Genomic DNA, 15,039 nt, shown 5'->3' on the forward strand with positions numbered 1-15,039 from the left:
GGCCACAGGCACACTTATATCCAATACATCCTTCACAAGTCACTGAATGGAATGTTGTAAGCTACACAAAAAGAGATAAGATGATCTGAATCAGTATCATAATAGAGATGGATTCCGCTGCCAGATAAACTCACTTGACTCCTTTTATTGAAAATGACAAAACCCAGTATTAATAGCAGAGGCCAAAGGAGGAATTTAATGATTCATGTTACCAATTGGAAGAATGGCAGGGTCACCACTGGGCTTCAGGGAGTACAGGAGAGTCATTAGCAGCATACATGTTAGCCTTATTCCTTCCCACTAGGGGTGGCTGAACCCTGGCTGCCAGCATCACCTTCCCAGCTTCATCAGACCTTAAATTCAAGTTGAAAAATCCTGGGAAAAGACTGGCCTGATTTGAGTCACATCTCTATTCCTGTTGCAATCACTATGGCCAGGAGAGATGAGAAACTAGGATTGGCCCAGCTTTGGCTAGGTACCTATCTCCTTTGGTTAGTTACTTACCTTCCAATCAGCTGTGGAAATAGGATGGCTTATATGTGGACCCTAGTTAAACTAAAGAGAGGAGAATAATTTCTCAAGAAAGAAGAGGGCTAATCCAGAAGAAATAGGGTTCCAGAAAAAAAAATATTATCTCTATGTATCTATACCTTATAGGTATCTATCTAGAGAGGGTCTACTGTAATATTTTTCTTAGTCATAAAACAAAGAATCTGGAAGAAGCTACCCAAGTTGGGGGTGGGGGAGTGATTAGAAGAGATGGAGAGAAGAAAAACTAATTTTGTTACTTGCACATTCCTTTGCAATAGAAGAGCTTTTTAGAGCCAAGGTTGGGAAGGGCAAGGAGAGGAAGTCGGAGTGAAAATAGATCCACTGCAACATCCACTCTGGAAGGAATCGATTCCTTAAGCCATGGGTTTGAATATACTTACGCATATACGTATGTCTATATGTACATACACAAATACACCCATATTAATCACTTCAGATCATTTAGATTAGAGCATCATTTGTCTTTTTCAAGTAAAGATTTTTGAGTAGTAAAAAGTTAAAACTTTTAGAAATATCATTAAATCATTTATTCAGTAACAACACTCAGCAGACAACAGAAACAGACCGCACATATTCATTTCACATTTAGCCTGAATAACCAGTTTTACTTACTCTACAATGTTTTCCTAAATATAAGTTTTCCTATGGGTAGGGAAAACAGCATTTTAAATAGTCCATCTTTTAAAAATTGAAATGACTTTCTAAACATCTATTTAGAAAGGAAGTGGGAACAATTAAGGCTTAATTACTATACAAACAAAAACAATTATAGAAGAACATTTAAATAGGAAAATTATAAAACTATATATAGAAAATTATATATACACTGTATCAAAATACCTTTTCTATTTTGGTATATATTTTTTTGAGATAAAAAACCAACAATTCAGATAACCCAGTGCCTAGTTCAAGCATTTCTAATATAAAAAAATTCTAGGTTAATTTTTTTTTAAGTTTTTATTGGTTACAATGATATAAAATGTATCATTTAAAGTTCCCCTAGTTATTAAGTGCTTGCTAGCAGGGTTAATATTTATTAAAACCAAAATAAATCAGTTCTGCTCAAGTAACCATATATACACCAGGATAAATATTTGGAATTGTGGAAACAGAAAGTGAACAGCTTCAAATTTCTCACTATTTTAATGGCTTGTATAAGTTACCTTTTTTCAGACTTTTTTTGTTAAAAATAAGTTTACTTAATTTTAAACTAAGGTCAAATGCTTTTTTTTTTTTGCTTAAAGACAAAATACTTTATGCCTGGTGTGGCTCAGTGGTTGAGCACAGAGCCATGCACCAAGAGGTCACAGGTTTGATTCCTGGTCAGGGCACATGCCCAGGTTTGCTGGCTCGATCTGCATTAGGGGGCATGCAGGAAGCAAGCTCTTCAATTTTGATGTTTCTGTCTCATTGATGCTTCTATCTCTCTCCCTCTCCCTTCCACTCTCTCTAAAATCAATTAAAAAAAAGCCATATTTAAAAATGGTAGGTATTAAGTTTGCACCAGCTAAAGAATAACATTTATATTATCTAGATGTAACAATTTTTAAAACATACAAATTTGTGGCAGGAAATATGTAAATAAAAACACACAAGAAACTATGCACCATTGAAATATATAAATGCACCTTCTATTCATTATATGAATATAAAAAAACTAAATAGTCAGATTTAAAAGTAGCTTCTATAAAATGTCAAAGTAGTGGGCATTGTTTGCTTTTCTAACATAATGAATAATTAAGATATTTCTATCTCAAACAGTATTATCAGCATTTCTTAGGAAAAATGTAGTATACACATGGAAAGGTATATGCTGTATTCAAGTTTTCCAGTTTGATTTCCATTAAAATGCTTTCTACAGCTTAGAAAAATAACACACACAAAAGAGATAAGGTAAACATCTTACAATTTTAAGAAACTACTTGAAACTTAATATTCAGATACCCCAGTGCCTAGGTCCTCCATAATGATGATATGGCAGACATCTGAATCACATAATGAACAGCAGGTTTCTTGGTCTTCTGAGTAGGCAATGATGTTCTTCCCTGGTACTACAAAGCAATCATGACTAAGCTTTGCCAAGAATATTGTTTCAGTGTAGGTTTACATGAGGCACCATGCAACAGTAAGAGCAGCTACAATGCCGTTCAAAATTGCCATGCTATAGCCCATGTGGAAAGAATGTCCAGTAAGTTTCCTGAGGGGGGAAAAAGTGAAAAAGGAAAATGTAATTTGGTTTAAGAGAAATACCATCAGTTTTTACTAAAAATGCTTATAAACTGGAAATGTGTTGCACATTATTTCACAAATTAAAGAAGAATTTTGGATATCTGCAGGATTAGTGATAGATCTTAAAGTTTCTGTTACAATCTGTCCTGGTCCTCAAATTTTTCTATTTTGTTACTTAGAGCAAAAATGCTCAGTTTGATACCTATATGTACTTCTTTACTGAACTTCACCGTTACTGTGTGTACCATAACCTAATTCTAAAGTATAACTTTCCTTACATTACAAACGTTTCCTTCATTAATTAGCACTGCATTTCCCTGCGCTCTTGTTCTTACTCAGAATTTAAAATACATATTATTTCATTTGTCCCATTTTTAGATTACATGAAAGAACTATTTCTTTGAGCACTAAAACCAGCATTTGTCCATGTGTGAGTCATAAATCAGATTATGTCTTTTATAGTCATTTCAGTTCTCAACCTGATAAGTTACCTAATTGAAGTGGTTTACAGTGAGTTCCTAGGTATCAGCAAAGACACATCTCTTGTTTTATGATTACTAGTAGAGGCCTGGTGCATGAAATTCATGCACTGGGTCCCCTCAGCCCTGCCTGCGCCCTCTTGCAGTCTGGGACCCCTTGGCAGACATCCCTCTAGCAATCCGGGATCCCTCACTCCTTACTGGCAGGCTCCTTACCACTTTGCACACTGCTCCTTAGTGCTGCCGTGGAGGGGGAGAGGCTCCCACCAGCACCACTGCGCTTGCCAGCCGGAGTGGCACTCCCCCTGTGGAAGCGCACTGACCACCAGGAAGTAGCTCCTGCGTTGAGCGTCTGCCCTCTGGTGGTCAGTGTGCATCATACCAACCAGGTGTTCCATAATGGTCACTTAGGCTTTTATTATATAGACTAGTGGCCCGGTGCATGAAATTTGTGCACGGGGTGGGGGGGTGTCCCTCAGCCCGGCTTGCACCCTCTCCAATCTGGGATCCCTCTTGCAATCCGGGACCGCTGGCTCCTAACCGCTCACCTGCCTGCTTGCCTGATTGCCTCCAACCACTCTGCCTGCCGGCCTGCTTTAATGAATGTGAAGTTCAAATGCCTATCATGTATACAGACCAATTAATCTTATGACACACCCTCATGTACTTACCATCCAAACCAAATATAGAACATTTCCAGCACTGCAGACACTTTGTTCCTTTTCCCTGTCCATATTCACCTTCCCTCCAAATCCTAGGATAACCACTATACTGTCAGCTATCATGATGACTGGTTTCATCTGCTCTTGAAACTCCATCTATGTGGCATTGTATTCTTTTGTGTCTGGATTCTTTCACTCAGTCCTGTCTGTGAGCTTCATCCGTGTTTTATGTAGCATAAATGTGTTCATTTGTAATGCTGCTTAGTACTCCATAAAAATACCAAAACTTATCTATCCATCCTAATGTTTGGCGTTTGGGTTGCTTCAAATTTGGGGCTCCTACAAATACAGATACTATGAACATGATAATAGGTACATATTTTTGGTGGGTGTAGGCATCTGCCCTTATTTCTTTTGGGTATATTAGGGGAGTGGAAATGCTATGTTATAAGGTAGATGTAGATTTGGCTTTAGTAGAAAGCATTAAGTATTTTCCTAAAGTATTTACACTTCCACCAGCAATGTACGAGTTTCAGTTGCTCTATATAGTCCCCAACATTTCATATTATCAGTCTTTTTTATTTTAGTAGGTCTGCAATGTATGTTGTTGTGGTTTTAATATTTATTTTACTGATGACTAATGTACTTATTACCCATTCAGATATCTTCTTTTTGAAATTCCTGTTCGTCTTTTGCTCACTTTTTCTATTGGTTCACAGAGTTCTTTACATATTCTACATACAAATCCTTTGTCAGAAATGTTTCAAGAATATTTCTGTTTACTGCTTGTCCTTTCACTTTCTTAATAAGACCTTTTGATAAACATAAGTTCTTAAATTAAAAAGTCCAATTCATTAATTTTTTAATGGTTAGTAATTTTTTTGTGGCCTTTACAATAAATCCTTGACCACTCCAAGATTATAAAGATATTCTATTATTTAGAGAAGCTTTAGTGTTCTTTCTTTGAAATGTAGATCTATAAGTCAGTTCCAATTATTTTTTTGTGTATAGTATAAGGTAGAGGCCAAGGCTCACTTTATTCCTTATGGATATCCAATTGTTTTGGTGCAATTTGTTGAAAAGACCATCTTTTCTCCTTACTGAACTACTGTAATACCTTTATCCTAAGTAACATAACCTGTATGTGTGGGTCTGTTTTCAGACTTTCTAGTCTATTCTTTTGGTCTATTTATCTATCCCTGATAAAAATTAACAACTTTTCTATGTAACATTAGCCAATTAAAAATTTTTTATGCTAAAAGATCCCTCAAAATATCAAAGAAAAACTGCAAACTCTTAGAAATACAACTAACAATAATGTGCAAGACTCACATGAAGATAATAAAAAACTTTACTGAAGAAGATCTAAATAAATAGAAAGACATCCTCTGTTGATGGAATTGAGAAGAAATTTTTAATATGGCAGTACTCCCTAAACAGATCTTCTAGTCAACGCAATTCCTCAAAATTCCCACTGCCCCCTCCCCCTTTTTTTAAAATGTGAACAAGTTGATGATAAAATTCATATGGAAAGCAAGGGACTCAAAATAGCTGAAACAATCTTTAAAAAGAACAAAGCTGGAGGATTCACTCTTCCCAATCTCAAGACAGCACAAAGCTACAATAATCAAATGGTGTGGTATTGGCATAAGGATAGACATATAGACCAACAAATGGTGCTGGGACAATTGGATGCAAAAAAAAAAAAAAAAAAAAAAAAAAAAAGAATTTGGTTCTCTACCTCATACAACAAAAAACATTTAACTAAAAATGGACCAGGTCTAAATATAAGAACACTACAAAGTTCTTAGAAGCACAGGTGTACATTTTCATGACCATAAATTAAGCAATGGTTTCTCAGATCTAATACCAAAAGCATAAGCAGCTATAGAAAAAATTAAACTTCCTCAAGTTAAAACTTTTGTGCTTCAAAAGGACATTATCAACAAAGTGAAAAAACAACCCACTGAATGGAAGAAAATATTTGCAAATCACATATCTGATAAGAATCTACTATCTAGGTTATAAATTAACTCAAAAGTAAGACAACCTAATTTTAAAAGGGGCAAAAATTTGAATAGACAGTTCTACAAAGATACACAAATGGCCAATAAGCACACGAAAAGCATGCTCAACATCATTAGTAATTAGAGAAATGCAAATGAAAATCACAATGAGATAGCACTTCAACCCACTAATAAAGCTATAATACAAAAAAAGACTAAAAAGAAAAGTATTAGTGAGGATGTGGAGAAACTGGAATTCTCATACATTGCTGGTGAGAATGTAAAATGGTGCAGCTATTATAAAAAAGTTTGGCAGATCCTCAAACATTTAAACAGAGTTACCATATGATTCAACAATTCCATTCCAGGTATATGCCCAAGAGAATTGAAAACATGTTTATATAAAAATATGTACCTGAATGTTCATAGCAGCATTATTCATAATAGCCAAAAAGTGGAAAGAAACCAAATGTCCATAAAGAGATAACTAGGTAAACAAATTGTGGTATGATAGGTATATCCATACAATCTATCTATATATATAAAAGCCTAAGTGACCATTACTACTGGCCAGTAGCTAAGATGCCCACTGACCATCAGGGGACAGATGCTCAACGCAGAAGCTGCCCCCTGGTGGTCAATGCACTCCCACAGTCAACCTTCCTTGGCAGGCCAACCTCCCGTGGTCCCTCCCCCTGGACTGGGCGAAAAAGGCCCCAGCCGGCCAATCTCTCACGGTCCCTCCCTCCCAGACTGGGCGAGATGGCCCTGATTGCCAGCCAGGCCGAGGGACCCCACCCGTGCACAAATTCTCTAGTGCATTGGGCCCCTAATGAAATATAATTTAGCGACACACACACACAAAAAAAAGTACTGATAAATGCTACAACATAAATGAACCTTGAAAATAGTATGCTAATTAAAAGAAGCTAAAAGACCACATTTTGGGGATTTGTATGATTCCATTTAATATGAAGTACCCAGAACAGGAAATCCATAGGCAAAAAATAGACAAGGGTTTCCTAGGACTGAATATCATTCAATAAGAATATCATATATTGGAAAATTAGGGTTGTAAAGATAGGCTTATGATAATAAACTACTTCCACATCTTAAAAGACTAGTTATAAAAAAGGTACTATTTTCTTCTAGTTGTAAAGTTTCTTTCCAATAATAAAGAATCTTTGAGAGGAGAAACCAAGATGGCGGCATAGGTAAACACCTAAACTGCTGCCTCGCACAACAATTTCAAAACTACAACTAAAAGACAGAACGGACACCATCCAGAACCACAGGAAAGCTGGCTGAGTGAAAATTCTACAACTAGAAGGAAAGAGGAAAGCTCACAGAGAATTGGAGGTACGGCAAAGGGGCTTTGTGCGCGCAGAGAGGAAGGGCGGCGGAGAGCCTGGCTGACTTTCTCTGGCGGAAGGGGGAAGGAAGCTTCCGACCGCACTGAACCCCAGTTCTGACAGCACTGAACCCCAGTTCCGGGCGAACCCCTGGGGACCCACGCTCTTACGGGGGGAGTCTGGACTCTCTGGCGGAGACTCGGGAGCTGGGGAAGGCGGAGGACTGAAAGTGCCCGCGCGCGCGCGCCAGTGCGCACAAAGGCTGCGGAAGTGGCCACAGGCTTTCCCTAGTGGAAGGGAGTCAGAGGATTCTGACTGCACTGAGCCCCAGTTCTGACTGCAGTGAACCCCAGTTCCAGGCGAGCCCCTGGGGACCCACGCTCTTGTGGGGGAGTCTGGACTCTCGGGCGGAGACTCGGGAGCCGGGGAAGGCGGAGGACTGAAAGCGCGCGTGCGCATGCCAGTGCGCACAAAGGCTGCGGAGGTTGCCACAGGCTTTCCCTAGTGAAAGGGAGTCAGAGGCTGCTGACGGCACTGAGCCCCAGTTCTGACTGCAGTGAACCCCAGTTCCAGGCGAGCCCCTGGGGACCCACGCTCTTGTGGGGGGAGTCTGGACTCTCAGGCGGAGACTCGAGCTGGGGAAGGCGGAGGACTGAAAGCGCACATGCGTGCAAGGGCAAGGCTGACAGGAAGCCAAAACTGAGACTCCACCCCATCCAAGCTGAGCACAGAGGCTATTGCAATTTGGCAAGTCTAATCCTATAAGGCTGTCTCCAGCACCGAACTTCTCCCAGCATAGACACAGCTGATCCTTACAGCCAACTGGCCTGGAGGTCAATTCTTCCCAGTGATACCAACAACAATCAAGACTTAATTACAACAAGGCGGTACACACAGTCCACAAAGGGGTGCACCAAGAGTGTCCACCTCAGGTTAACTGGGGAAGCAGACCCACTGGGCCATATTGGAAACCTAGCACAAATATCTACCTTACCAACTCAGGGAATCAGTGAAAATGCGGGGTCAAAGAATCAGATCACAAACGAAAGAAATGGAGGAAAACAAATGACTGGATATAGAATTCAAAACCACGGTTATAAGACTTTTTAAGAATATCCTAGAAAAGGCCGATAAATATAACGAGACCCTCGAAGATATGAAAAAGGACCAACTAGAAATTAAACATACACTGACTGAAATAAAAAATATTATACAGAGACCCAGAAACAGAATAGAGGAACCCAAGAATCAAGTCAAAGAATTGAAATACAAAGAAGCAAAAAACACTCAACCGAAAAAGCAAAAAGCAAAAAAAAAAAATCCAAAAAGTTGAAGATAATGTAAGAAGACTCTGGGACAACTTCAAGCGTACCAACATCAGAATTATGGGGGTGCCAGAAGAAGAGAGAGAGCAAGATACTGAAAACCTATTTGAAGAAATAATGACAGAAAACTTCCCCCACCTGGTGAAAGAAATAGACTTACAAGTCCAGGAAGCCCACAGAACCCCAAACAAAAGGAATCCAAAGAGGACCACACCAAGACACATCATAATTAAAATGCCAAGAGCAAAAGACAAAGAGAGAATATTAAAAGCAGCAAGAGAAAAACAGTTAATTACCTACAAGGGAGCACCCATACGACTGTCAGCTGACTTCTCAATAGAAACTATGCAGGCCAGACGGGAGTGGCAAGAAATTTTCAATGTGATGAATAGCAAGAACCTACAACCAAGATTACTCTACCCAGCAAAGCTATCATTCAGAATTGAAGGGCAGATAAAGAGCTTCACAGATAAGAAAAAGCTAAAGGAGTTCATCACCACCAAACCAGTATTATATGAAATGCTGAAAGGTATTCTTTAAGAAGAGGAAGAAGAAAAAAGTAAAGAGAAAAATTATGAACAACAAATACATATCTATCAACAAGCGAACCTAAAAATCAAGTGAATTAAAAACCCGAGGAACAGAATAATCTGGTGAATATAATAGAATCAGGGGCATAGAAAGGGAGTGGACTGATAACTCTCAGGGGGAAAGGGGTATGGGGGGTTCATGAAGAGAATGGACAAAAATCATACACCTATGGATAAGGACAGTGGGGGGGAGGTAAGGGCAGAAGGTGGGGTGGGAAATGGGTGGAGGGGAGATATGGGGGGAAAAAGGAGAAATAATTGTAATAATCTGAATAAAGATTTATTTAAAAAAAAAAAGAATCTTTGAAGTACTTATGTGGTTTTGGCAAGTGCTATCTCTCAGGTATTTCTTATCATTTGCTGTTCTGTGCCTATGAACCTCTGTGCCTTTTCAGTAGGCCATACATAATACAGTAAATTAACATAAGCAAAATCCATAGCAAGCAGGTGCAAAGCAAATACTAGCTATATTAGTTTATGAAAATAACAAGGAAACCAAGAATAGTTAATATGATTTTCTTACAGTACTTTGTTATATCTATTTGTCTCCATTCAAAACAGTAATGAATGCATTTTATAAGACATGCATATAATTTAACCCTACACTTCAAGAAGCTGCAGTGCAGTCATTAATAGTGACAGCAATAACTGATGGCTCCAGTCCCTAGATAATAAAACGTCATGATATTCAAATATCAAGGCCAAGTTCTTGATCTATCTCTTTGTTAGTGGCTTTTCTCTCCTACTACAATTAGCCATCTGACATCTGTTTTATCAGACCATGGCAATAAAGAATTTGATTTGACAAAGAGGCAGCTCTCCAAAATCTGTTAAAAGGAGTAGTAGAGTCACTTTACTGAGCTCATGTTAAACCTAGTGTGCTTGGAAAAGAAACTTCTAACTTAAATACTAATACCCACTTTTATTGACCTACAAGACATTAATGTCTAAGAGCCCACAAACCCTTTTCTATTATATTACTACTAGAGGCCCAGTGCATGAAATTTGTGCAAGAGTAGGCCTTCCTTCCTCCAGCTGCTGGCACTGGCTTCCCTCTGGCACCCGGGCTTCCCTCCGGCATCTGGGACCCTAGCTTCCCTGCGGCTGCCAGCAGGCATCTGGAACCTGGGCTTCCCTCACAGCCCTGGCTTCACCTGGAAGGATGTCTGGTCTAATTAGCTTATTATGCTTTTATTATTATAGATTTTATTTGTACTATATCTTCTTATTCCCCAAGAATTAAAGTCCCCAATGCGCTTTAATAGCAGAAAAATAAACCTAATGTTGAGTAGAAAAAAAAATCATAATGCATCAATGCCAAATCCCAAAATTTCCAGAAAATTCACATTAAATATTCTACTCATTGTCTGTTTCCTTCCTACAATAGTAACAACTCACAAGTGTAATAAAAATTTAAATATTTCAGCATCTGATTACATCTAGAACACTTTACATAAGAAATAACACATATAAGAGAATATCAGATCACATATATTAATTTTCAGTCTATAAAACAGTTACCAAAACAGTTCACCAAAAAGCAATTTAAACAAAAAGCAACCATTCCCCTTTCTTTCTTATTTCCAATTTACTTTGCAGGTTTCAAATAGCACTGTAAGGCAATATAGTTTTTTAAATAAGGCTGTGTAGAAATTAGTTTAATTCAATTTGAGGTCATGGGTTTTTTGAAATAAGAGTAATTTTATGTTTGGCAAATATTATTTTTGATTGGGAGAAGCAAAAAGGCAGGTAACTCAGAGTGATCCAGACTGAAAAGACCAAAAGCATTAGGAAGGCAGCAAAATTCTGTATTTTTTATTTTAAGCAAGTTTTAGTGAAAAGATACTACCCTTTACCTTACCACATTCCTAGAAATAACATATCAATAATTGTAAAGTTTTCCTGCATTTTGACCATGAACCCATCCTATGTAATAAAGACGGAATATGCAAATTGTCTGTCACTTCATGACAAAGATGGTTGCGCCCACAGCCAATAAGGAGGGAATATGCAAATTGATGTGACAAAGATGGCGGTGGACAGATGCTTGCACCGTCGCCATGGCAACGACACAGGCGTTCCACCCCGTCCTGGCCACTCCGGGCCTCTTAGCAGCGTGTGAAGGCAGAAGGCTAGAGCGAAGGCCCAGGTCCCGGCAGCCAGGGGAAGGAAGGCCTATTCTTGCAAAAATCTTCATGCATCAGGTCTCTAGTATCAAATAAGTCATAAATTCAACAAATAATACATTTAAAGCAGATACCAAATTTCAAACTTCTATAACAATATAAAATAGTGAACTTATACTCCTAGTCCCTTAAAATAGACATTCAACTATCCTTTCCAATATGCCTCATTCTAAGAAATATATAGATGTGACTATTTGAGAGGCACCTGAAGTACAAATATTAATTCTGACTTAAAACTAAGAGTCAAGTTAGAATAAAAATGTAATATTTTTGCTTGATTTGTGATAATTCAAAATGGCTACTTGGTAGATAATATTGAGGGTTTAGGTCTCTGTTAAAAGCTGTTGAGGGAAACTTAAAAAACTCATCTTCAGTTATAAGATTTAGATAATAAGTCTTTTAGGACAAAAGTCAACGTAAGATTTATGAAGAAATGAGCCATTCTTGGAAATCTACAATAGTGTGACTGAAAGACATGCTGTTTCTATAATATTTCTCAATAGGGAAAAAATTATTTATAACCAGTTTCTCAACAAGTGATTCAATAATTCAGGCTTTGGATTAGATATCCAATACACTAGCAATCTTACTTTTATATAACCTTTGACCAGCATAAGGTTAAAATTTGAAATTTTGAGTAGCACTTGATTTTCATAAGACAGTTAATGCTCATCCTATCTAATAAAAGAGAAACATGCAAATTGACCGTACCTCCGCTACACCCACAAGCCACGCCCACCAGCCAATCAGGAGTATGCAAATTAACCCAACAAAAATGGCAGCAGCCACAGAGCTGTAGAGAGCAGGAGGCTTGGGTTGCCCCCGGAGATGGAGGAAGCCAAGCTTCCCGCCCGTCCTGGCCGGCCCTGGCCTCCACTCAAGGCTAAAAAGTTTCAATTATAGAAGATAAATAAATCCCAACAAAAATGGCAGCAGCCATCGAGCTGGAGCCAGCCAGAGGCTTGAGTTGCCCCAACGATGGAGGAAGCCAAGCTTCCCGCCCACCCTGGCCTCCGCTCAAGGCTACAAAGTTTCAGTTATAGAAGATAAATAAATCCCAGATACCAGGGCCTCTGCTTGGGTCGCTGGGGGGGCGGGGGTGTGTGTGTGTGTGTGGCCAGTCTGCAAACCACCATAGGCCCCTCACCCAGGCCGCCCCACGCACCAAGTAAACCCCACCCTGATCCGGGACACCCTTCAGGGCCAACCAGCCAGCCCCCACCCATGCACCAGGCCTCTATCCTATCTAATAAAAGAGTAATATGCAAATTGACCATCAGTCCAACACACAAGATGACTGCCCCCATGTGGTCAAAGATGGCTGCCCCCATGTGGACACAAGATGGCCGCCACAAGATGGCCAACAGGGGAGGGCAGTTAGGAGGGACCAGGCCTTCAAGGGAGGGCAGTTGTGGGTGATCAGGCCAGCAGGGGAGGGCAGTTAGGGGTGACCAGGCCGGCAGAGGAGGGAAGTTGGTGGCAACTGGGCCTGCAGGGAGGAGCAGTTGGGGGGACCAGGCCTGCAGGGGAGGGCAGTTGGGGGGACCAGGCCTGCAGGGGAGGGAAGTTAGGGGTGACCAGGCCTGTAGGGGAGGGCAGTTAGGGGTGACCAGGCCTGCAGGGGAGGGCAGTTGGGGGTGAACAGGACTGCAGGGGAGGGCAGTTAGGGGCAATCAGGCTGGCAGGGGAGCAGTTAGGCATCAATCAGGCTGGCAGGGGAGTGGTTGGGGGTGATCAGGCTGGCAGGCAGAAGCGGTTAGGGGCAATCAGGAAGGCAGGCAGGTGAGCAGTTGGGAGCCAGCAGTCCTGGATTGTGAGAGGGATGTCCTACTGCCCGTTTAGGCCCGATCATCGAATTTTGTGCACCGGGCCTCTAGTTCTTAATAACTTTAAATATAAGCATTAATTTGTTTCCTCTTTGGGAATAAGTCTCTTTGGCTGTTTCCAGCACAAAATAATAGTCAGATTCCTACAAAGGTAACTTCTTGGCTTCAAAATTAGAGACGTTTATGCTGTTAAATTTGAACTTTGATCTAAATAATGAGAATTTGTTCATGCCAGCAATTAAGGTTCTTTTAACTATCACTACTATTGATTGCAATGAAGTAAAACCCTTAACTTCTTTTAAAATGTTGGCCCTTGATTTCTGACTCTATATAGAAGTACTATAAGGTAGATAAACTTAATGACTTATTTTACTGTTTTTTTATACCACTGTTACCAAATATTTTGACTCTTAATTACAAAACTAATGAGCTTTCTACACTGTGCTTTTTGCTAGACCCATCACTTACATTACAATTTTTCTACTAACTTTATTTCCAGACTATAAATTAGTATTTTACCTTAGGTAGGACCTATTATAATTATTGATTGTTGTTGTTTTCTGTTTTGTTTTTAGCATACTGAACAACTATAAACCTGCAGCTAAATCACTGTACCACTAGATGGGGCTTGTGCATAGGCAATGTGAAATGTGGCAGTCTAAAGTGGAGAAGGCTGGTCAAATGAAGAAAACAATGAAGGAGAGAAAAAAAGACAGATGTTAAGACCAGATTTTGACTGGATTTGGCAAAATTGCACAGGCAAAAGTGCCATGTAGCAAAATCTCACCGTGAGTGCCTTTGATTGTTAATAAAATGATGCTGTTTCAGTTAATGAAATTCCTCCTGCTGGTTCATTTATGTACTTGTTAGGAAAAATAAAGCTTCGAGAGCATATCTATCCATACCTAACTTTCTCCCCAATCAAGAATTAAGTTAAAGTTCTGGTACTGCCACCAGCCTGGCCTAGAAGAACTCCAAGATTCTTTCAAGTTCTGGGCTCCATATGAGTACAGTAAATGCATGGGTAGAACACATACTTATATGTATTAACCCCTAAAAACTATAATTAAAGCAGATCATCACAATGTCAAATATTGGTTACATGAACACTCTTATATTTGCCTACATAGAAATCATTGACAAAATCAAATGAATGATGGGGAAAACTACTGAGAAGTGAACTAAGGATGATGATAAGTAGTGTAGAAGAGCATGATAATGAATTTCATAGTAGTGAGAAGTGAGGAATACCCATACGGATACTCCAAGGAATCTAAAGTACTGCCTCTGCTTCTTCTTGAACATTGCAACAGATTTTCAGAAACTGAGAAAATAATTTAAAAGTATAAATGATCCAAAACACAAAATGATTGCTTCCTAATAAGGAATTTTTTATGTGTGACACTGCTGTATACTTTTTAACTCAGCAAAGTCAGTTAACGTAACAACCATTTATCTTTAAAAAATATGCCTTTTGAAGTCAATTAAGTACCTGTCTGAAAATACATCTTGCAAAAGTTCTTTAACTATCTTGTATTTCCTAAAGGTCTTGTGCTTATGTAAAACTGTAAGTTTCTAACATCTGTTATGGACTGACTATATTTGTGTCTACCCCCCCTCTCCACTCCCCGCAACTCATGTCAACAAAACACAGTACCTCCCAATGTGATGGTAATAGGAGGTGGGGTCTTTGGGAGTAGACGAGGTCATTAAGAGTGGAGCTCTCATGAATGGAAGTAGTGCCCTTATAAGAACTGTAACAGAGCCTAGCTTACTTCCTCTTTCAGTTCTCTGCCTGTTGTGAGGACACAACAGCAAGGAAGCCATCTGCA

At 39.3% G+C, this 15,039-nt stretch overlaps 1 protein-coding gene across 2 annotated transcripts in view; it reads right to left on the reverse strand.

Moving 5' to 3' along the window:
* The window catches only part of ARL6IP6 (ARF like GTPase 6 interacting protein 6), a 57,077-nt gene that overhangs the window by 19,776 nt on the left and 22,262 nt on the right, over positions 1 to 15,039 (reverse strand). The window contains exon 4 of one of the 2 annotated variants that reach the window (XM_080670230.1): positions 1,061 to 2,749. The exons of the other annotated variant lie outside the window; for it this stretch is intronic. Within the exon in view, the coding sequence (XP_080526356.1) occupies positions 2,656 to 2,749 (94 nt within the window). The 3' untranslated portion in view covers positions 1,061 to 2,655. Of the gene's footprint in view, positions 1 to 1,060; positions 2,750 to 15,039 lie in introns of those variants that run through there. 2 annotated transcript variants of the gene reach the window in all.

This window comes from Plecotus auritus (assembly GCF_963455305.1).
Source record: "Plecotus auritus genome assembly, chromosome: 5".
Classification (NCBI taxonomy): domain Eukaryota; kingdom Metazoa; phylum Chordata; class Mammalia; order Chiroptera; family Vespertilionidae; genus Plecotus; species Plecotus auritus.